Source organism: Pogona vitticeps, chromosome 4 (assembly GCF_051106095.1).
Source record: "Pogona vitticeps strain Pit_001003342236 chromosome 4, PviZW2.1, whole genome shotgun sequence".
NCBI classification, from domain to species: Eukaryota; Metazoa; Chordata; class Lepidosauria; order Squamata; family Agamidae; genus Pogona; species Pogona vitticeps.
This window is the reverse complement of record NC_135786.1, coordinates 60428168-60453028: the sequence shown is the minus strand read 5'-3', so window position 1 is coordinate 60453028 and position 24861 is coordinate 60428168. Positions and strand designations below refer to the sequence as shown.

Sequence of the window (24861 nt, the reverse complement as noted above, 5' to 3'; positions counted from 1 at the left end):
TTTTGGGTAAAAATGATACATCATAATAAAGGGTCACCTTATCAGGGTGGAACTGAAGGAAAGGTGGGTCTGATCTGAGGGCTGCAAGCTCGCTAGCACATTTAGTAAATGTTATTGCTACAAGGAATGATGTTTTCAAGGAAAGTAATTTGAAATTAGTAGTAGCCATTGGTTCGAAAGGTGATTGGTTAAGTGCATTGAGGACAAGTTGCAAAGGCCATTGAGGGAGCAGATGCTGATGTGGGGGATAAATATTATCAAGTCCCTTCAAGAATTTTTTCAATGTTGGGTGAGAGAAAAACCTACCTGAATCAAACTGAGGTGGTTGATGGGCTATAATAGCAGAAATATACACCTTGAGGGTAGAGTGGGATAGTCCGAGATTAAAGAGATGAAGGATAAAGGTAAGTAAAGTCTTCAGAGAAATTGGTGTTGTAGGTTGTGGCATTCAGCTCTGCTCTCACCTGTCCGTCACAGCTGGGCAGGGGAACCTCAGCCAATGAAAGGTGGGAGGAGCTGGGTTATATAAGGTGTGTGATGTGTGAGAGGGGATCAGATCAGTTTTGGAAGATGAGTGATTAGAGAGATTGATAGAGAGTGAGAAAGAGCCTGTCAGTGAGGGAAAAAGTCTGTGTGAGCTAGTGTCTTATAAACAGTGATTGACAACTTGATTTTATACATGTGATTTACTCCTTTTATTTTTGTGTAATCAATAAACATTTGTATTTGTTTGAAAGAAACACTTGTCCTTTTGATTTTAAGGATAGGTTGGTGGCAGCAGTTTTGGTGAAAGGTAGTGAGCACTCTTGGAGGCCTGAGTTATTAGAGGCTTGAGAGTGGCCTGCTACATAGGTAAGTTCTGAGAATTGGTGAAAGAAAGGAATGCTTTCCATTTGCCTTGGTATAATTGTTGGGTCAATGGCTTTTGGGCTCGATCTAGAACATTGTTTATATCGGGAATATCCTCCATGCTGTCAGGTCCAGAGAGTCTATGTTGGGGTGGTAAATCATCCCATTGTCCCAGGTCAGAAGGTCAGGAATCAACGGGAGATGGAGCACGTCAGACGATATCAATCTCGGGTGGGTGAATCACGGTTTTACATGGCCACCATGGAGCAAGGAGGATGGGATTCTAGTGGAACTGACGAAGTAAAATGATGGTTTGTTGTATGAGTGGAATCAGAGGAAATAAGTAGAGTAGGTCTCTGACCCAGTCTATCATAAAGGCATCTCCAAGTGAGTTCCTGTTGATACCGGCTCGGGAGCAATACCATTGACACTTGGTGTTGGTCTTGGAAGCAAAGAGATTGATGGATGAAACACACCATTGATGACAGAGAAGGTTGAAAACTCTGTCGTTCAATGCCCATTTGTGTGTCCTTGTGGTAAGGCAACTGAGATGGTCTGCAAGAAGGTTGTCCTCTGTGGCGATGTGCACCACTACTGGGAAAATGTGATGTAGGTAGCACCATTCCCAAAGTTCGATCGCCAGATACAGGAGCAACAAGGAGTGGGTACCTTCTTGCTTGTTTATATAGTACAGCACTGTGGTGTTGTCTATGGCTAGCTGTACTGCTCGCCCTGCAATGAGAGGTAAGAAGGTGTGAAAGGCCTTAATAATTGCTAAGAGTTCGAGATGGTTAATGTGCAATAATTGTTGTTTCGTCCATAGATCATGTATCCTGTGGTGTTGACAGTGAACTCCCCATCCTGACAGGCTGGCATCAGTGGTGACCTGTATCGAAAGTTGTAGAGGCTGAAAGGGTTCGCCCACAAGCAAGTGAAGAAGAAACGTCCACCATGTGAGCTGACTGGCAAATTCTGATGTCACTGTGAGACATTTGGATGGGTGGTCTGTAATGGAATCGACTAGGGATAGGTACCACGATTGTCGGGATCTCATTTTGAGCCTTGCACGCTGGATAACGGCCGTCGTAGAAGACATAAGACCGAGAAGGTGCTGGGCTTGATAAGCTGATACCGAAGCTAGGGGTCAGAACGGTCAAATGGCTTGCTTTAATTTGGTGATTCTCGTGGGAGAAAGGCTCTGGCTTGTAGGGAGTCGAAAAACGCCCCGATATAGGTGGCAGTCTGAAAAGTTTCGAGATGGGTCTTGGCAGAGTTTACCTTGAGTCCGAGATCTTGGAGAGTATCGAGTGTGAGTTGGGTAGCTCTGACAGCATTGTGATAAGAAGGAGCAACTATTAACCAGTCATCTATGTACAGGAATATGGTAATACCTTGAAGTCAGAGTTATGCAGCGACTGGTGCCATGCATTTGGAAAGGTTCTTGGTGCCATGGAAAGTCCAAATGGTAGAGAGCAGAACTGGCATGAGACATCGTTGAATTGGAATCGTAGAAATTTGTGATTATGTGGATGGATAGAGATGTAAAAGTACATTGTGGAGGTTGATGAAGACAAACCAGTCTCGCTGTGAAAGGAGAGGGATGATAGTGTCGAGGCTAAGCATTCTGAAGCGTCTAGGTCAAATGAATTTATTAAGGTTTCTAAGGTCGAGAATAGGACAGAGTCCTCCATCCTTTGGGGGGACTGTAAAATATCTGGAGTAAAATCCATCATGCAGGGTTGAGGAAAGGACTGTGAGTATGGCTTGTTTTTGTAGAAGAAGGGAAACTTCTTCACGGAGAACAAATTAGTATGGGGAAGTCTTAGTGGTGCCAGAGGGTGGGGTACGTTTGAATTCAATGAAATAACCATTTTGGATAATAGAAAGAACCCACTGATCATTAGTGATTCGAAGCCAAGCACTGATGAATGGATGAAGTCTAGTTTGGAATATAGATAGAAGGGGTCTATGGATATTGCTTACCCCTCTTTTGAGGGCATCAAAAGGGCTGCCAGCGTGGTTGCTGCTGTTGAGGTCAAAAAGGAGGTGTTGTAGATGTAGGATAGGATCCAGCAGAAGCTTTTGGTTTGTACGGTCGATATGGTTGTTGATAAAGTTGAAACTGCTGGCGAAAGAAAGGCTGTTGTCGGAATTGATGGCACTGATACTGGTAAGGTTGTTGATAAGGTTGTTGGGTGAAATATGACCGTGCAGTCTTACGGAGTGTATGAAGATTATCCATTACTTCAGCTGTTTTAGTATTGAAAAGGCCTTCTATGGAAGGTCTTCTATCTTTTTTTTTTTAAATTAATAACTTGGGATAAGGTAAGGGGTACAGAGGGTAAAGGGGGATATGAGAGGAAAAAAAGGGGGAGGAGAAACACAAAATATACTGACATCCAATCTATAGATAATTCAATATCAGCTCGACTTTCCGCTTTTCTACTATTTGATTGCCCTCCAGGTTTTAACTTACATTCACATCGTAGTTTAAATCTATGTTATTTAAGTAATATCTGGTGACTCAAGCCATTTATATAATAAATCCCATCGTTCAGTTGCCTTTTGTATTGGACAGTCTTTCAACACTTCTGATAAGATATCCACTTCTGCCGCTTCCCGTATCTTCTCAATACGTTCCTCTTGTTTCGGTGTCACCGGTTTCTTCCAATTCTTGGCATAAAGAATTCTGGCTGCAGTGACTATATATATACAGTGGTGCCTCGCACAGCGAGTGCCTCATACAACGATAAATTCACACAACGATGGCTTTTCCTGAAAAATTTGCCGCCTCACACAATGATGTTTCCTATGGGGACTTTTCGCAGAACGATGTCCCTTTTCGCTCCTGTAAAAGTGCCTTAAACTGTTTGAAAAGTGTTTTAAATGCTTGCTATCGTTAGCCCACCTCCTGAAACCTATGCAAACTTAATTTGGTGTTGTTCTGAGTCTTCATTAATTTTTGGTGATTTTTTGTTTTCTCCATTGAAAGCCATTGGATGGACTGCCCAATGGCTTTCAATGGAGAAAACAAAAAATCACCAAAAATTAAGGACGCCTCAGAACAACACCAAATTAAGTTTGCATACGTTTCACAAGCTGGACTATCGATGCCAAGCATTTAAAACAGGTTTCAAACAGTTTAAGGCACTTTTACAGGAGCGAAAAGGGACATCGGAAAGGGCTCTTTGATCTCCGTTTCCCTGCTTTTGAAGCTCTTTCCGATGTCCCTTTTCGCTCCTGTAAAAGTGCCTTAAACTGTTTGAAAAGTATTTTAAATGCTTGCAATCGTTAGCCCACCTCCTGAAATGTATGCAAACTTAATTTGGTGTTGTTCTGAGGCGTCCTTAATTTTTGGTGATTTTTTGTTTTCTCCATTGAAAGCCATTGGAATGGCTGCAAGTCCACCACATATGGTAAAAGCTTCCCTCGTGTGCATCACACTTCCAACAAATATTTGACACATCTATAAATCTTTGACAATTTTTCCGGAGTCATATGCCACCTATAAAATACCTTGTAAATATTCTCCTTGAAATTAACAGATTTTGTGAGCTTTATATTATTTTGCCATATTTGCAACCATTGATCAAAATCTATATTTTGTCCTATGTTTTGTGCCCAGCTAATCATACATTCTTTGATCATCTCGTCTTGCATTTTAATTTCTAACAAATAATCATACATTTTCTTAATTACTTTTGAGCCTAGCAGAAGTTTGTCAAATATTGTTTGTTCTGGGTAAAAACCCTCTATTTTATCTTTTCTATACCTAGATTCCACTTGTGCTCTTGACCACCAGTCTGTATGTTTTGTGTCTCTAACTCTTCTTTAGACCTTAATTCACAATCCTTTTTAAATAAATCTTGATATTTTAGAAGCTTCGCTTCCGTCATGAGATTAGGTTGTGTAAAGGCCTCTACAGCTGATACCCAGACTGGTGTTTTTTGCTAAATCTGTTGGATCATCTTTTTCCAAGTCCAAAGAATTTGACTTAGTTGGCCAAGTGCTAGTCATCTGGATTATATGTATGTAGTCCCTATTTCTGGGCTATATGTAGTCCCTGTTTCATCTTTCAATGCTCGTATTATTGCTTTCTCCTTCTCTTTCCTTAATTTATATGCTATCTCCCCGGCTTGTTTGCATTTTAAAAAAATTGCTTTGCAAATGTAAGCTTCTTTGCAGTTTCCTCAGTGATCAATATATTTATCTGGTTTTGTACTAACTTTATCTTCTCTTTCGGTTCTGAATTAGTTGGGTTTTGTTTCAGCTGTAGTCAATTGATAATTGAAAAGCTGCTTCAGGGCCATGAGTTTTGTAGTGATTTTCAATGCGTCTCGAAATTTGAAGTGAGGAGGGAGGTTTGTCCCATGATTCTTCTACTAAATCGAGCATAGCCGGGATGAAACTCAAGCTAAGGGGTGGTGTCTTATCCTGATTGAGGTCATCGAAGACCAGATCTTTCTTTTGAGGTGGCGGTTCTTCGATATCCAGTTGTAACGACTTTGTCATTCACATGACTAGCTGAAAATAAGATGTGAAATCCTCTGATGGGGATGGTGGACGGTTTTCGCCCACATTAGAAGATGGAGTTGGTAAATTAGTGGGTGATTCTTGGGACATACCGGATGTTGAATCTTGAGTAGAAAGAGGATTGTGAGGACGGTGATCGGTATGGTGGTTTAGCTACTGATGCAGACAATTGTGATAGTGGAGGTACACTTGATACTGGGCACTGTTCGATGTCAGGAGGAGGGGGGGGTCCCTTGTAGGTCATGGTGACCTGGAGAGATGTATGATGTCGGGAGTGTCTGGAAGAGTGCTTAGCTTGTTTGGGTTGTACTAGAAAATCCAGTACTGGGAGAGTGAGTTTGAGAGCTGATTTTGTAGGGATCGATGTATGGTGAATGGATGAACGGTGGATGAACGGTGTGGATGAACGGTGTTGTGGCGATGAAGGTGATATGGAAGGCGAGTATCGGGGTGAAGAGGCATATCTCACCCTTCTTGGTTAGTCATAATAGACATGATCATTCCGGTCTTCATGATAGTAGGGGTCGTAGTGATGCTACTGATCCCCATAGTCCTCTTGAGTTGGGTATCGAGATGGTTCATGATAATAGTAAATTTCCCTCCGTGGAGGGGCATATTGGACTGGAGAAAGGTGTCGTCTCTTCGCCCAGCACTTGCGGGGAGACTGGTGAGATGATTCCGAACCAGAGACCTGAGTAGGTATTGCCTGCCCTGATGATCTAGGGCTTGAATGGGCTGAGGCCAGACCAGAACAAACATCAGCCGGAGATAGGCCAGTACTCGGCAAAAGGTTGGTGATGGAAGCTGCAGCCTGAGCTGATGTTAAAGTTGGGTCATCTCTATCCAAAATCAAGCCAGTCATCTCTAGATGACTCCTCAAGGATTAGTGATGGAGGCCCCTGGTTGAGGTGGATCTATTTGAGTCAATCTCATAGGTTTCTTAGTTTTCGTCTTATTCTCCTTTTTCCGAGATGAGCCATCAGGACGAACTGGAGCTTTCGATGTGGACGTCGAGCTTGATTTCAAAGCGGACTTCTAAAGGTCTTTTTGACGAAGTGATGGAGTCGTCGGGTTGGGGGGGAAAGGGAGAGAAAAAACACGGGTAAAGAGAAAAAGGACTGAGGTAAATTGAAAAGGGGTAACTAACAGGGGAACCTCCAACAAAGATATGATTAAAATAGAAAATGAAAGAAATGATCGGAAGAATCAGTAAACAGGCAGTAAAAGATCTCAATAATTGCTCTAGCGTTCTGAAACAGGTCCAACTGAAGCAGCGGCAAAAAGGAACTGAGGGGACTTTTGGAGAGCTGAGCATGCACTCCACAGGGGAACGTCCTACTAATCACGTCTTTAAGCTCTAGAAACTTCAATTGTGTGCATTCACAGAGGCTACGAAGAAGAACACTGGAATGATGTCTGACTTAGTCTGTGGTGAGATGGCAGGGCAGAGAACCAGATAGTCTGAACACCCTTTATTTTGAGTAAACAGTAACCAAAACACCACGTAACTAGGAACTTGACACCAAAATGAATAAAATGACAGAGCAAACAGAAACTGAAGCAATGTAATGTAAGACATGAGGCTTTCAAAGTTAAAGTGTTTCAGATTTAATCAGCTAAGTCTAGTCCAAATTATATTACTAGATGAGGTTGAAAACAATACATAAAGCTGCCTATCTTGCATCCTTCTCACATTGGCATTCCATACCAGTGCAACTTCAAACAGGTCAGGAATTACTGGAGTCTACTTTAGAGGGAGTCATGGCAGATCATGTATTTTTCATACAGCTTAATCTGCTCTTTGACTAAGCCCACTGCATTTTAATTCAGAGATGTGTGTTTAATGTAGGAGAATAAACAAAGTAATTGGAGTTTAACTCCTCAAAACATTAATAGGAGGGAATTTCTGCAATTCATTCTAATGAAAAATTAATTCACAATTGATCAAAAAACTGAGAGACAGATACTTGGTTTGCTACATTCCTGGTTTCTTAGCCTGAGCCAAGATGAAAAAATGCTTTAATTCAGATCACTGATCTGAATTAAAGCAAAGACCAGAGAGAGAAAAGATATTAGTGAGAGATAAATATTTCTGTTAAGTTTTGGACAGGATCCTTAAACTTCTCACAAAGTGTGTTGGTCCATCCAGTATGTATGCATATTATTTGCACACTATTTAGTTCTCAGATTTGCATGTAACCTGTAGCAATTTGATCTGGCATTCCCTCGTATGCCAGAACAAGGAGAGAGAGCCCCAGAAACTAAGTGATGTATCCAACCTCTGATATGTATTCAGAAAAAACTTTACAAATGTCCTGAACTACAGCACAGCTATTGTTCAAAAACATATTTATTCAGAGATATATGCCTTTAATTTTCAATTCAAAGACATAGTGGAACATAGCCAAAAGGAGATATTCTATAAATGTCATGATTTTATTTTATTTTTTGCTCTTGATTGTTTCAGGATAAATTTTTAAAAAGCCCATTTCTGAGGCCAAGGCAAAAATAAGCCACATTTAAGAACAGGCCAAGAGAAGCATTTCAGTGTATATCACATTGGACAGCTGAATGTTGCTGAGCAAGATGTTCAAGCAAACAATCTTTCTGGACTCAGGATGCTGGAAATGCCACCTGAAACAGCAATAGCCTCCAGGCTTAGAGTATCTCTGCTTATCAATAAGAACATACCCGGGGGAATTGGAGGAATACTGTCAGAGGGAATATATTATATCCTGAAGTATATAACTTTGTACTATTAACTAATTTTGTACGGTTGCACAAAACACTTTAGAAAGTGAAAAAAATATTAATGGAAATTCCTCCAAAAGCATTAAAAAATTGGGGGATAACATCTCTCACAGGACTGCCACAGGGGGCACCAAAATATGAAGCATCACTTGCAGTTACCATTATTATTTTCATGTTATTTGTGTGTTTGTGTCCACTCAACACTAAATGGTATTTCAAAAATTGATAGCACATATATTGCGCTTCTGAAGAAGATGAACTCTTACAGAGACAGACCTGCTCAAACTCTATTAACTAATATACAATACTGATTAACACGGTTTGCATCTTTCCTTCTGTCTACACTGCCTGAGGGTATACCCAGGAGTCCAACTAATTAAAAGGAGAAGAGCAAGGAAAGGAAGATTTTGTGTCTGCAGAATGAAGAACAAATTGGGCAAATGTTGGAACAATCAACTGTTATTTTATGAAGTGCAATTTATACCGCACAGCTGCTCTAAAATCAGTGCCCTTAATCCCCTGTACTCAGCGTCTTGCATGTCAAGGTTTCCTACCTCTAAAAATTTGCTATGTACCATCCATGTGCAGCCAAAAAAATTAACTAACCAAAGAGATACATTGTTTGCTAGAGCAACCAATGAATTCAAGGATAAATTGATCTTCAAAGGTCAGATGACATATGGGTGTATGACCATAGACTACAAGGGCACAGTTGTAACTACAGAAAGAGCTTTGTACTTGTTCTGGAACACACTGAATTAAATGTTCCTTCACAGCTTTATAGAAAGGAAGCCCTGCCCAAAATTATACCTCTTGGCTTTTCCTCACCAATCCCCCCACATAAAATCAGATCAAATTCATATATGCCCTGTTCCTATTCTTACTAGTATGGTTTGGGGCAAAATTAGCCCAAGGCTCTTCAATGGAAACCCCCCAGTAATACTGACCTTTGACATCATTTATGAATACTTAAATTGGACTGGAGCCAATGCCAGCGAGATGAAGTTATGACTACTTTCCAAAGTAGCTGTAATATATGGTTGGGCCCATTTGTTGATTTCCTGAAAGGAACAGGGCACTGAGATCCCTGCAGTCCTTATTGCCTTAATGACAGGCGCTTCCCCAGATTTCCTTGCCTGGGGAATGCACGGTGCTAAATGGCTCCAAACAGTTTCCTATTACATAGGCACATACTATTACAATTAAACGCATGAGTAAATAAGTCTCTGAATATAAAATAGGGACAAAAGCTTAATCAAAGATTCAAGAAATTTGGAGTAAAGAGAGCTAATCAGTTTCACTCTCCCTTCTTCAGCTCCCTTCCGCTCTATTTCAGAGAGGCGATACTGAAAAAAGTGTGCTCGTGACAAAAACAGTTATAAATATAAAAAGGAATTCATTGTCAAGCACCAGTAACACTGCCAGCTTGTGCAGGCATGGTGAGTTAGGAAACGGTCCCAGAACCACACATTTAATCCAGGAGAAGAGGGGGTGTCATCCACAACATTGCATCCGTCTCAGTTGCTCTCTGGGATGATAATAAAAAGATTTGCCTCCAGCAAAGAAGAGTTTGTATGCATAAAGAAACTCATTGCCAAAGGTGGAGCCATCAAGCTGGTTGTAAGACAACTGGTTCAAGAAGTCAGAGATGCACTCCCATATTCTAAAGTTTGAGTTTTCCAGTACGGCCAATACTGTTTCATTATTTGACAACTATCTTCAAGGTGCTGCAGAATCAAGTTGGGGTTCATCTCATATTTTAAAAACCTGGATTCGAAGACTATCTGTTTGGCCTTTGCTGTGCTGAAGTGCTGGGATTCACCTGGAGATGGCCACTGCAATCCTGCCGCTACTCCATAATGGCACGGTACAGTGCAGGCTCAATATAATCCTCACGGTAGCGCGAGTTGATCACCCTCTGTCTTTTTCTTTCCTGCTTGACCTCCTTCTCAGTGAAGATCTCTGTGAAACGCATATCAGAGGCCACAGACTGAAAATGAAGAAAAACAATGAAAATTACTAGATTGAAGAACGGCACCTGTTAAGAAAAGGCCCAGTTCTTTCCATAAGGGGCAAAGGTGGCAGACTGAGATTTGAACTAAGTTAGAAGTAAACAATTTCATGATTTTCAGAGAACAGCTCCTGAAACACCTGTTCAACTTCCTTCTTCTTAAAACATTAGGACTACTTTGAGAAAAGAGCATTGGTACTCACCAGGAAACATTCATTTTATGTAGCAGGAGGAGGACATCCTCAAGGGATGGGTTGTCCCTCCTTACTTGCTTCCACAGGCAGAATTGATCAGCCAATCAGGCTGCACTAAGGCTCTTTCAAAAGAGAGGGACCAAACCTGGCTGAACCAGTCTTCATCACCAGCCGCCAAAAAATCATAATAATGAGAGAGAGAGAGAGAGAGAGAGAGAAACAATACAGAATAGTAGAGAAAAAGATTTGATAGGTGCCCCCCTGATCAGCTGGTGAGGGTGAGGATGTCCTTCTGCTACATTAAATGAATGTTTCATGGTGAGTAACCGCAATCCCTTTCTCTGTAGCAGAGGAGGACATCTCCAAGATACTGGTAAATCCTAAGCCTAATACTCTACGGTGGGACCGAGGAGAGGTTCATCTACTTCCCACAGGTACAAAACTATCCAAGTTGGACTTAGAAGAGGTCCATCACATGCTGAAGGAATCTTCCCCAAATGCTGCCTCAGCTGAGGCAAAGCAATCCATGTGAAAATGCCTGACAAAGGGAAAGGTGCATCGCCCAAATGGCCACCCTGCAAAGTTCCTCCAGAGAGGCCCTGGTTACTAAATGCAGATGATGTGATTGTGCTTCTAATGGAGCATAGACTGACATTATCAGTCACCTAGAGAGTGTTGATTTAGAAAATCCTTTTTCCCCATAATGGAAGGTTGGAAGGACACAATGAAATTTATTGTCCTGTGTTCCAGACTTATTATGACCGAGTAGGAGTATAGGTGGAAAGGCATAGAGAAGTCTCAGAGACCAGGGGGAGTTACAGACATCAAAACTTTCTGTTCCCACTGGCTGGAACGTGGCTCACCTTACTGTTCTTCATGAGGCAAAGGGGCCCACAGCTGGCACTCCAACACTTCCTACAGTTCTCAACCTTGGGTAACAGGTGTTCTTGGACTGCAATTCCCAGAAGCTTTCACCAACAGCTGTGCTGGCTAGGGTTTTTGGGAGTTGGAGTCCAACACATAGATTACCCAAGGTTCAGAACCAATGGACTAAAACGTAGTATTGGAGAAGCTCCACTTGTTGTCCAAGTTCGTGTGGCTCAGCTAGTCTGGACATGCTCTGGCTCTAGGTCAAGGTAAGCCTATGCAAAGTGGACACAGAAACTGAAACTGGCTCAACCAGGATTGGTCCCCCTAACATTTCCTGACTGGTTGATCAGTTCTGCCTTTGGAAGTGAGTAAAAAACCAACCCATCAATTAAGGATGTTCGCTGCCGCTGCAGTAAAAATAGTTTTCATAGCAACAACAATACAAATACAACAATACAAATAACTCAAAACCTCATTTCATGGCAACTCTACATTTTAAGTATTATTCGCAACAGTGATCACTTGTTTAAAAATCAATATTTACTACACTTACTACCTATATGATGCATTAAAAATTTTCTGAAGAAGATAGTTTTCTGAACAAGTATGCTGTTGATCCAGGTTAGTGTGAGGCCCCCAAAGTGGAGGCCTTAGTGGGAGTGCCGTCGCTCGAGAAGAGAACCCTACACACGCAGACATCCCCACCTCCGTCCCCAACGCGTTGGGAAGAGAAAGGCGTGGAGACCCCAGATTGGGAACAAGAGGTCGCCGAACCCCTTACCTTGAATAAGGGGGTAGATACGCAAGATTTGGAGGCCTCTATGAAAGGGTTAACCCTTACCCCAGAACCCGGGGAATCTTTGGCGGGAAGAAGGAGGGAGGAGATTGAGGCAGCGGCAGGAGATATAAGAGGGAAGCCGGCAGAGATACCGGGGGGATGGGAGTGGATCTGAATGGAGGATCGTTGGACCCACAAGTGGGAGCAGGTCCGAGTCCCTCATGAAGAGGCAGAGAAATGCCGTCAACTTGGGCTGAAGCCTCCCCCTTCGTATTGGGGTGAGACCGAGGCCAAAGAGTGGAGGAGAAAGCTCCGAGAAGAAAGGGAAGCGGTTGCTCGAGAGCTAGAACGAAAGAAGCAATGGCATATAGCCGAATTGAGGAAGCTAGGGGGTTACCCGGCCCCTGGGGAGTTGAAGGAGGAGACGGGTCGTCCTGGGGTGAGTGGAGCGGGGACGAAGAGACTATTCCGTTGATCTCACTGGAAGAAGAACTGGACCCAGGGCAGGGGACTGTGCCGTTATTAACAGGACCTTGGAACCCAGAGACAACCAACCCTTTTATAAATGGTTTATGGACCCCGTTGAAGCCGAGTAACATGTTGCAAGAATCTTTGAACCCCTTTTTAGGAGTGAACCCTGTTGGAGTTGATGTTGCAATAAATACTGAACCCTTTGATTTACCTCAACCGACTCGTCCTTTATTTGGAGAACAGACAGCCCCGAAAACTGAACCCTCACAGTTAGATTACAAATGCTGATGACCACTGGAACAGGGTTCACAAGTACATTCATGCTCTCTTGGGACAGGGCTGTGTGTATTCCATTCATTTAAAAAAAGCAGTTCTCAGTGAAGATACATCATCTTAAAAATCTCACCTTTTTAAGAAAGGTAACAGTGCTTAAAATATTTAGATTCTGGTAAGATCTGCTTAAAGGCATTAGGATTCTAAAGAGAGTGCTTATAGGTTTTAAGATTCAGCAATTACCTGTGGCACAGAAAATATGCTAAGCTTTGCAACTTTTCAGAGCTAGATGCCACTGGAAGTCTCATAAACCAAAAGTGTAAACAGGAAAGAGTCAGATTATTTAAAAGAGCAGGGCATCAGTAATGGATATGACTCCTTATCCTTGTGACAAGGAGAAGCAAAGTGAGTTGTGTAAGAAAAAAATACATATAGAGTGGCACCTCGACTTACGAACTTAATCCGTATTGGAACGGCATTTGTACGTCGAAAAGTTCGTAAGTCGAGGCAAAATTTCCCATAGGAATGCACTGAAAACCATTTAATCCATACCGGCTGTTTTTCGTTCTTATGTTGAGGCACTGTTCGCAAGTACAGTGGTACCTTGCAAGACGACGACCTTGTTAAATGACGAATCTTCATAACAATGACTTTTTGCGATCGCTATAGCAATTCGCAATACAGTCATTCCAATGGGGGATTTTCTCTGGACGTTGATTAGGTCTGTGCTTCACGAACCGTTGGTTCACAAGACATTTTTTCCGCTGATCGTTGGCTTTGCAAAATGACTGCCCTGTGTTTTCCGGACCCATGCTTCGCAGGGCAGCCATTTTTACAGCTGATTGGCACTCGTCAAATGGCTTCCCTATGGGCGATCTTCGCTGGACGACTAGGTATTTTCCCCATTGGAACACATTAAACCGGGTTTCAATGCATTTCAACGGGGAAAAGGTTTTCGCACAATGACGATTTTACTAAACAGCTATTTCAATAGGACGGATTATCGTCGTCATGCGGGTCACCACTGTAGAGGCATTAGTTCCCAGAGGAACTAATGCAAAGCCAGTTAATTTGTACTCTGCCACTAGGGGGAGAATTTTTTAAATTTTTTTCTTCTTTTGACCTAAGTTGAACATATCTCAAAAAAAAGGGCAGGAAATTTTTTTTTTCGTTTGCAAGTCAAGGCTCTGTTCACAAGTCGAAGCAATATTTTGCAGACAGAGCTGTTTGTAACTCAAAATGTTTGCAAATTGAGACGTTTGTAAGTCGAGGTACCACTGTACTAATATTTGCAGAAGAATGTGAAATCGCTAATGTTCTTAACATATAACCTTTTTTAAAAAAAAGTTCAGGGCCCTCCTATAGTCTTTTCCAATAATAACTTCCCAAACAGTTGGCTCATTTAAGTAAAATATACTTGACTTTTGAACCAGTGGCTTGAAGTTTCTTCTGAGGAAAGGTTAAAAATGTCAAGAATTTTAGCTGTACTCAGAATGTCCGTTGTCTTCTATTATTGGCTAGTGGATCCTTTTAAGGAGAAAGGCAGGGTAAAATATTTTAAATAAATTAACAACAGTGCTGCACTTTCTAGGGTGATATTTCCACTTCCTCAGCAAACCCTACCATCTTAGTTTAATAACTTGATCGTATCTTTGTGTGCAAGGTAGGAGTGGCAAAACATGACCCTTAGGCTGTACAGCTCTTCAAAATAGTTGTTTTCAAGTGTTCTTCATCCTAGCGCCTTAAACAAACTTTTAGGGGAGTGTCTCACCCTGCTACCTTCCATCACCACAGTCTCCCTCGTTTCAATGCTGTCTCCAAAAAGGAGAAACTTCTGATCATGTGTAGGGGTTACACACAAGCAAGAAGCTTCTCCCAGTAGTGGAAATCGGAGAAGTGTGACCATGGGAGGAGCAGGTCTAGACATTCCCATGTGTAGACCTTCATAATATCAATCTGAAAACTGCCTAAATAAGACAATGGTGCTTACAGTTCCTGGAAACTTCCAAGACTGGAGATTCATTTGGCCAAGGTTTTTGTGCACCATTTGATCCCACCAAATAAACATCCAATCACCTCCCATTTTGTTTTTTTGTGCTCTCTATGGCTTTTCCAGAAGGTTCCAAGTGCAGAAAAATGCCCCCCAGATCAAAGTGAAGTTGCTTGCTCCTACAAGGCATCTGGAAATAAATGTTTAAATGCATGGAAGTGATGCCCAACATTCATAAAAAAATTACTGATCATGGCTTTCCTGTAGAAAAAACTAAATGGATTAACCTCCCCTGCTCGACTCACCAGTCTTGACTTGACTCTTTTGGGAAGCTCTTCATTAAGTGTGTACACATCATCCCTCTTTGCCATCAGTTGTGATCCATCTTCAAACTCCACCTAGACAAAGAAAAACACAGATGGCTTAGATGAACACAGAGAACAATCCCATTAATGCTTTTTTCCAATAGAATGCTTTTGTCCAACTTGTCTCCAGCATAGTACTGAAATTTCATGCATTCTGTTACACAAATTTCAAATAGCCTATTCCAGAAACCTTTCACAGCAACAAATTAACACTTTTCCACTAGCATGGATGAAGGCCACAGCACAGAAATCATCTGACAGTTGTGTAATGCCAGACTTTCAAAGCAAATAAGAGGCAAAATTCCTCCCAGTTTGTGAGCCACAAATATGTAAAGAAAGCAGAGCAAACAAAACTTCAATCCCTTTCTCTCCTCTATCTTACCTGGTACATCTGGATTACATGTGAAGCTACAAATGTAGCTCCATAGACCTGTCCATCTGTCCATCTGACTTGAACAACTTCCCCTCCAGCTGGGGGGCCCAGCTGGACACAGTCACGACTCTGTTGATGTGGGAAAAACAAAGGAAAGATTAGTTATTGACACATGGGGAGAAGAAACACTATCTACAGTAATCTATTCTTGGGGAAGAGTATCAATTAAGTGGATGTATGGGCATTGGATAAGACAGATGTCAGTCTCTTATGTAAGTGGAGTTTTTGCTATCCTTTGTAAAGTCTTAACGTTACAGGAAGAAGATTCCTGCCTTGAACTTCAGATTTGTGCTATAAGGACATGGCTCCTCTAAGAAAGACATGTAGCCAATTCTGGCTGATTAACCACAGTAGATACTTGTCTGTGACCTGAGCTTTGTAATAAATGATTCAGGTGAATATTTGGCAGCAAAAGCACATAACACTCCATCCAGTGTTTCAGTCTCATGTTGCGACCAGCTTGAACTGGTATTATCTAGCCTCCTAAAAGGTGTTATAGACATCAAATATGCCAAATGGAAGAGAGAATACAGGAGTCAAGGGAATGAAATGCTAAGCTGCAAACAGATGTTGCACACCAAAGCAAAGTACTGAATCCTGTTCGGATGCTTTAGAGATCCACCTCTTTTCATCAGAACAACACTTCACCGATATGAGCATGTAAGAAGATATCTGCTTGAAATGTACACCCTCTAGTGGAGCAAAACACTTAGTACACAACATACCACAATGTCTTCAGGGTACAGATTATCACTGAAAGATCCATCATCAAAGTTGACCTCATAAAAGGTTTCCTTGGTTAAATTGACCACTTCACATTGGTAGAAACGCCCATTCTTGTGCTTGCTGATAACAGCCTGCCCCACAGCAAGATCCTGTAGAGCAGCCTTGGCTCGCTGAGGGAAGAGAAGCACTGTAGTCAAGCTTTATAGCCGGAACTAAATTTGGATCCTCAAGTTTGTGGGAGATTGTTGAGGGAACAAGGACTGCATTTTCTACTCCGTAAAGAAAGATAACCAGGACAAAGCTGTTTTTCAAAGTGCTGGTTTTAACCTATAAGGCCCTAAACAGCTTGGGGCCAAGCTATCTCAAGAACCTTATCTCCTTTTATGAACCTGCCTGGGTGTTGAAATCATTACGGAAGCCCTTTCTCTTGGTCTCACCACCTTCACCAATATGTTTGGCGGTAGCATGGGAGAGGGCCTTCCCTGGCACTGCTCCAAAACACTGGATTTGCCTCAAACAGGAGGCTAGACTGGCCTCATCTTGACTGTCCTTCTGCAAGCAGATGAAGACCTTTCTCTTCAGGCAGGCTTTCCCTTAATGACTGGCTGTTGGAAAGGGGTTTTCTAAATGGATTGTTGTGTTTTATTGCTTTTAAATGTGTTTTAGTATTGATTTTATTTACCATTTTAAATATATTTGTTTAATTCTTTTTAAATATTTGTACAGTGGTGCCTCGCATTACGACGTTAATTCGTTCCAGCGAAATAGCTGCAGAACAAAAACGTCGTAATGCGAAAATAAAAAGCCCATTGAAACGCATTAAAACCTGTTTAATGTGTTCCAATGGGCTGGAAACTCACCGTCCAGCGAAGATCCTCCATAGGATGGCCATTTTCGGTGCCTGTGCAGCGAGGAATCCGTCCCAGAAAACAGCTGAGAGACATTTTATTTACCCGGTGGCCATTTTGAAACTGCCAATCAGCTGGAGGAAAATCGTCGTTTTGCGAAGAATTGGTTCCCGAAGCAGGGAACCAATCATCGCAAAGTGAAAAAACCCCATTCAGACCATCGTTTTGCAATCGCAATTGCGATCGTAATGCGGGGCAATCGTAAAGCGAGGCACCACTGTATACTTAAATGTCTGCACATTTAAATATTATCTTTTTAATTATGTAAGCCACATACAGTCCTTTTTAAGGAGAAAGGCGGGGTAAAATATTTTAAATAAATAAAACTAAATTAATAAAGCTGCCAATTAACACAGAGGCACTGGTCTGATAAACAGGAAAATATTCCTATTTCTTTTCCCCCTATAATTCTAAAGTTCATCAATTTCACCTCAAATTCAAAATGTTTGTTCTGGTACTATACGTCTTTTGATTACTGATCATTTTACCACTGCTCAGGCTTCAGCTGGGCTGGCTAACATGTTCAAAAGTAATGAACCATCCATGGAAAATAAGAGCTATGTCTGACTTACCTCTGCCTGGGATGGGATTTTATGTCTGAAGCAAGTAATGAAGACTACAAAAGGCCAGTCATCTGGCTGCATCATGACTCCAGCTGCCTGCGCACAGCTAACATGGAAGGATGTAGGACAGCGGCCATGAGAACACTGTACACAGCAGCCAGCAATTCGCTTCCGCCGCTTCTTGCAGAAGACACATTTCTGTGAACACATAAGGTGAACACTGCAATCAAAGTATTTTGGGTCGACACGTACCAGGAAACCTAGACAACTGGGTAACTGGGAAGGACAGATTTTGGCATTATAAAATTCTAATCCAATTTGGATGCTGTATTTTTGTAGCTGAGGTCATGACAGAAATGTGAATTTATATCAATTAAGACTGGCTGGTAAACAAGCTTCCATAATCCCAAACCCTTTTTCAAAACTTGCATACAAATGTGACTAACGTGACCTGTGCTGCTCCAAACTACTTCTGCTATAGCCTCACAGCTGGTAAAGACAAGTGCTGAAATGCAAGCTAGCTGCTGCCTGTATCTGGGATTAAGCCAGCTACAGAAATGCGTTCCTTTCTGTAGAAGGCAACAGAACAGTCCTAAGTAAGACAAAGAAATTCAGGTGTTAGTGTAAGACCTTGGATGAGAGAAGGTTGAAAGAGACATCCACCTCTTTCTTCTTACACTAAAATGGACACCTCTGTAGCTGATTCACACAAACTACCATAAAAATCAGTAATAACTTTTTAAAAAGAGCTTTTTTACCACACACATTTTTTGTTCTCTGAATTTTGTTTATCTCTAGAGGATCCCTTAAATTGGCCTTGATATGCTGCAGAGTATATTTAAGTACAGGGGTTACTGATGGAGTATGAGCCACAAACTCTTTCAGTGATCTTTGGGAGGCTATCATTTTTCAGTTACATTGCAGCCTATCTGCACTTTGGTGAATGATACTTAGTTATCTTATAGGACTGCTGGAGAGAGCGCTGAAATATTATGTGCTTTATATATATTTACCACTCCACTGCTGTTTTTCCTTCTATAATCTCATGCTACTATTATTATTTTGTATGTACATGATGTGCATATACATCATTTTTTCACTAGCTTTGTCAGAGACTTAACACATAAATCACATGAAAGCATACACTAAGACCACCAATCATTTCAGAGAAACAGAACCATGTGCTTTCTTACCAGCCGGAAGCGCTGCAGTGGTATTTTGCTGACATCCACTGGACTGCGTTCGGCAATGTTCACAAATCTAGCCTCCAGAACTGCCACAGCACACATGACATGGACCCACCTAAAAATAAAAAGCAACTAGGAGTTGGGATATATTGAGAAAGAAAGGGCTGCAGAAAGTGAAGAATGTTTAATAGTGATGAAGTATCTGACAAACGTGCACACCCTCTCATACATAAAGCAAGATGATCCTATGTACTGTACAAACTCTCACCTGGCCAGCTTTGCATCGAATCAGGAACACATATATTACCTAATCTATTGTTTCAAATAAGTGAACATTTCATGCGTCCTAGAAAACAGACCTTCCATATTTGGTTAGCCATGGAAACTCACTTGTTGTCATTAGCTTTTTGCAGTGCACCTCCTCGAAGTGAGCACAAGCAGCAATCCTTGATAGAGAAGGAAGAACAGTCATATTAAAAAAGAAAGTAGCATGCTCTTCTCAGAATCTCATGTCCTTAAAATGTCCAACATCCTCCCTAAACACACATGACCACCTGTGAGATACAGTCATGGTAAATTGCCATCTGAGATGTTAACTGCTTTTGTCTGTGAAGTCAGTTTCAATCTAACATACTAAAGAGGAAGAGGAATCAGTATTGTTATTTAATCACTTCAGTATGAGGTTCTGCTTTCATTATCATAGATCAGCTTTAATAACTCACATGAGCACATTTCATGGAAAATACAACTGCTGTTTGTTGAGACACAGTTCCACATCTAGTTCAGAGTTCTACAGAGATCTATCTAAATTTAAATGATGTAAATTTAAATGACATATTTTCTGACAGTTTCCCATAGATTACACCTAAACTGGCTCTAATTGTACAGAGTTGAGGCTCATGCCTGCAGTGAGAGAACTTTAGTGAATATTATATGGCACAATGTGGTCTTACCTCCTCTAAAGCATTAGCTTTGCATCTAGAGCATTTCCAGTCTTCAGTTGCCTTCTCAGGGGCTACTCCATAACAACCTATGAGTAAGTGAGAGAGAAAAGGCTACATGCTTATTTTTTGTTGCCTTTATTGAGAGCTGCCAAAATTTTAAACAACACTTTTCCAAAGCAGATTTTATTTTTTCATATCAATTATTACAGTAACAATGGGCTGGCATTCAGAACAAAAGAAGAAGAAAAGGATGGCATCACAGAATTAGAACAAAGGCTGCATCACCATTTTAGCTGGAAAGAGTTAATGAGAATTTCTAGAAACCTATTCTTTAAACCATGATTATATAGGAAAAGATAGCTGGTATCAAGAACTGGTTCACAACAGGGTTTGGAAAATATCTAAGAGCTAATGTTAATTTAGTACTAATCACACAAGATCTCAGAAGACATTCTGAATACCCAGAATACTGGCTGCCTCTAACTTTGAGATAGTAATAAGCAATAGAGTGGTATCTATTTCACCTTACTACTTGAGGTTGCCCCTATTATATGACAAATAAAGCATTAATATTATGCATCAATAACACACATCACACACATACCTGGCAACCTTGCAAATCACTTAGTTGTTAAACATAGATAATATGACAGTTAAGTTGCATTTTTGCTGTCAAAAGGGTTAGTAAATGAGGAGACATAACCCTAGAGTCTGAAAGGTGACACAGACACCCCATTATTAGTATCTGGGCCTTGTTTTGTATGTCAAGGGGATGGGTACCCTAGCTAGAAATTAACTGCAACTGGGTAGTAACTAGGGATGTGCTCTTCCATGTTTTTGGATTCTGCAAGCAGAATTCTTGGAGTTTTAGACTAAAAACATGAATTTCAGATTGCTAGATTTTGCCCTCTTAGAGAAGGGCATACTTCTGTCACTGCATCTGGTTCTCTGGCCTTTGCTTTTTATTGTTAATTAAAAGAAAAATGGAGAAAAGAAAAGAAAGTTCAACAGTTTCTCTTGGGAGTCACAGTTCTTTGGGAGGCACACTCTAGAGCCTAATGGGCAATGAGACAATGCCCAGTGTCCTTCTTGCCCAGCAAGTCAATCACTCCCATGTCACATGACTTAGTGGAGGTCAGATCCTCCAAGGTGCAAAGGATGCTGGGAGTTGAAGTCTCACTTCTCAGCTTAGAAATGCCAAAAGTAAAAGCTTTTCCCTTTAGGAAACCTGCAATTAGATGATGCAGTGATGTAGCAAGTGATGTGATTCAGTGATGTAAAAAGTATTTTTAAATATAGTTTACGTTTTCTGCCTATTAATTTACTTGGTATGCTCAAGTTCTACTACGTAGAAGGATTATGAATTTTGTTCTTTTACTTGTCAACTCATACTAAATGCACTACATTCCACTTTATTTGACCATCTAATTGTTTGTACAAATCACTGTAGGCCCAGAATGCAGCTTTCCTATCTCTCTGCCTTTTAACACTCACAGAAACAAGCAGTTCTGAGCTGCAACACAATCACATTTCCCACTTTAAAAATAAAGTAAAGGTTCCCCTTGACATTTAGTCCAGTCGTGTCCAACTCTAGGGCGCAGTGCTCATCCCCATCTCCAAGCCGTAGAGCCAGTGTTTGTCCATAGACAGTTTCTGTGGTCACGTGGCCAGCACAACTAGGCACAGAGCACCATTACCTTCCCACGGAGGTGATACCTATTTATCAACTCGCATTTACATGCTTTCAAACTGCTAGGTTGGCAGGAGCTGGGACAAGCAACGGGAGCTCACTCCATCGCTTGGATTTGATCTTATGACTGCTGGTCTTCTGACCTTGCAGCACAGAGGCTTCTTCGGTTTAACCTGCAGTGCCACCATGTCCCTTTTTTTAAATATAGGTGAGGTTATTTCAAAGAGATATATTTTAATAGAGAGGCAACATATAGTATTAGATTATAATGTCAGTTGTTCGTTAGGTCCACAATACGTAATACTCACTGGCATGCACACGGACTCTGCAGCGCTTGCAAGTGATCAGAAGACTGGTGCCATCTTCCTCCAAGTAAGGTGTAGAGAGACTGACATCTGTGCTGCAACCAGTGGTAGTAAAACACATCTCAGGAATTAGAGGTTTGGTTCTCATCTTTCCATCAGCAGCATCTGGAACCACCTGTGAGCTCTGGTTTCCACAATCTGCCTGTCAGAAAGAAAGAAAAAATGCATTTACAGGAGACCAGCTTAGTAAGACATGTTACAGTGCTGCTATAAACAAGTCCACTTGCCCATCTGAAATTTAACCCATATATATGCTATCTTTTTGGTACTGTCATGGCAAAAGCCTACAACAAATATTAATTTACTCTGTCTAAATCAGAATAAGCAACTTAGCTTATTACTGACAAATCAGAATTGGAGTTTGTAGAATTCTTTGCTAGAAAAGATAAAGTATTACTGATAATGAATAATAAGTTGTACTAATGTAGGCCTATTGAATCAGTAGGGATTTGGTGAGTCACCTCTTCTAATTTCTATTGAATCAAATGGGCCTGCTGTAACTGCAATGTATTTTTGCATACATAATAAGTCACAACTACAGTAGTGGCACTCATGGAGGAGGTGACTTACCAAATCTCCACTGGTTCAATTGGCCTACCCTACATTAAATGACATGGTTTTGGCCAATATTATGCCTAAGAGAACTGATGCAAAACAATCTACATCATTAAGACAGATGCAAATTTGAAATCATACTTCAAATAGTTCTTCTGAAAAGGCATTGTTGAATGCTAAAAAGGAAACACAGGAAAATAGCCTCCAGGTTAGGCTGTGGATAAGTAGGAATCAGATTTACAAAGGTAAACATGCATGCAAATGTTCAGTATGTCGGTGGCAACCAAACATGAGGCTACAAACACAGCAATACAGGGCAACAGATGTTGTGACTTCAGTGCCACTTGTAATAAAGATACAGTGAGATTATTTAGATATTTGCAGTATCAACTGTACAGCTGAAGTAGTACTACAGCTGCAATCCCCAGTTTACATGGACCATATCTGCTCAGTATCCTGTATTACCAAGGTCTCTAAAAGAATTTAACCTGCTCACCTGGTAGGTCTGGAAGAGCATGCAGACTGCACAGTAGGGAGCCTGTTGAGCCATAGCTGTATTATATGCCTTTTCTGCCTCAAAGTTTGGAGGGCGATTCTGCCATAGTTGGCTGAGGGGCTTTGCCCATGCTTCTGTCTCCTCAGTTTCCTCTTCCAGTGCCACCTGCTCTGACATTTCTGCAGTAACATATACATTAGGATCAGTCAGCATTTATAAGCTTTTAGCTTTCCCCAACCAACCATGAGAATACAGTGGTGCCTCGCTTAACGAGCGCACCATACAACGACGAAATCGCATAGCGATCCCTTTTTTGGGATCGCTAATGCGATCGCTCAACGAGCTTTAGATAGGGCGAAATTCGCTTTGCGAAGATCGGTAAGCGTTTCGCTTACCGATCTTCGCAAAACGAAGCTCCGGCGATCAGCTGTTCGGCGGACAAAATGGCCGCCGGAAGCCCCAAAATGGCCACGCGCAGCGTTTCCACGCCCTCCCCTTGCTTAACGAGGGCGCGAAAATGGCTGCCGGCCATAGGAAACTTCGCTGAACGGTGAGTAAAGGAGCCTTTTGGAACGCACTAAACAATGTTTAATGCGTTCCAATGGCTTTCCCTGTCCCGTTCAGCGATGTTTCGCTATAGCGAAGGTTAATCCGGAACGGATTAACCTCGCTATGCGAGGCACCACTGTAATTTGTATAGATTAAGCAAAGACTTAAGTTTTACCAATTGCACAACAACATCTGACTGACAATGCACTATCACAAGTGACAACTATAACCCGCCTCAATTTTTTTTTACTAGACACAATGACAACCATAGCTCCCCCATATGCTGTTCAATGTTTCCCACACAATTAGCTTTCCGCCTACTAAGGCTTTGGGGCCAACAACTTGGAAGTGATAAATACCAACAACATATCGAAACAAAAATAATTTTAAAGAGATATAAAATATATTTTATTTTAAATTTTTCCATCTTAGAAAAACAGTGTTCTTCTTGGTTCTAATCTAGTTGCTGAAAATTCTGACATCAAATAAACGCAGGTTCAGCTAATCAAAGGCTTCATATTCCCAGGAATTACAAATCAAAGGCTTCCAGAAGAGGATGGAACAGGATACCATATATATTTTTTTTTTTTTGGTATTGTAACGTAAAAAGAGGTGAAACTTTCAAGAGACTGGAGGGGCTGAATACTTTCATCACTGCCAGCTTTATCATAGACAACATGCCTTCATTATGGTAAGGAAAAAGAATCAAGCTCACCGTCATCACTGAAGCTGTCTTTAACAAGTAGTGGATGATGTCGTGGGAGTTTGCTCAAGGGCTGGCGACGCCCTTTTGATTTCTTACGATCTTTTACTGATCTTATGTATTCCTTCGCCATCTGGATAATATAGAAAGAAGTCAGCAGCCATAATATTACAGAAACAGGTCTAGCACAGCATAACAGATTTAGAAAAAAAATTGTTAAACTGAAACTGCCAGGAAAGGAGGGATCAACTGAATTTTAAGCTGGTTTTGGACAAATAGCTTTGTACCAAAATTTTGCTTTTAATCAGAGCATTACTGATTAAACATTAGAGAAGTTTGTGTGCTTTACTATTTCATTTCTGCTATGTGCAAGTCTTTCACCCTGAGAAAGTACTCATGTATTAGAAAACAGAAATATAAATATACGGCTTCTAAGTATTAAAGTACCTACATAGGTGTCCAAAGCTGAAAAAGTAGCCCTCACACATACTGCCTGCAATGTCTATTTGCTCTAGCAAAGTACTCTAAGGACTAAGCTGACAATGTGCTCTGTTGCTGTTTAGTCGTTAACTCATGTCCGACTCTTCGTGACCCCATGGACCAGAGCACGCCAGGCTCTCCTGTCTTCCACTGCAATGTGCTACCTTACATCAAAAG

At 41.2% G+C, this 24861-nt stretch overlaps 1 protein-coding gene across 1 annotated transcript in view; it reads right to left on the bottom strand.

Annotated features, from left to right (window-relative positions):
* Window positions 1-6974: 6974 nt before the first annotated feature.
* Window positions 6975-24861, bottom strand: part of KDM4A (lysine demethylase 4A) — a 31283-nt gene continuing 13396 nt past the window's right edge. Inside the window, exons 12-22 of the mRNA XM_020783231.3 lie at window positions 24217-24337; window positions 22953-23131; window positions 21845-22043; window positions 19856-19932; window positions 19293-19348; window positions 18909-19017; window positions 17725-17913; window positions 16244-16414; window positions 15468-15587; window positions 15026-15118; window positions 6975-10123 (exon numbers count right to left, since the gene is read on the bottom strand). Coding sequence (XP_020638890.3) covers window positions 9983-10123; window positions 15026-15118; window positions 15468-15587; window positions 16244-16414; window positions 17725-17913; window positions 18909-19017; window positions 19293-19348; window positions 19856-19932; window positions 21845-22043; window positions 22953-23131; window positions 24217-24337 — 1455 coding nt within the window. The 3' untranslated portion in view covers window positions 6975-9982. The remainder of the gene's footprint in view (window positions 10124-15025; window positions 15119-15467; window positions 15588-16243; window positions 16415-17724; window positions 17914-18908; window positions 19018-19292; window positions 19349-19855; window positions 19933-21844; window positions 22044-22952; window positions 23132-24216; window positions 24338-24861) is intronic.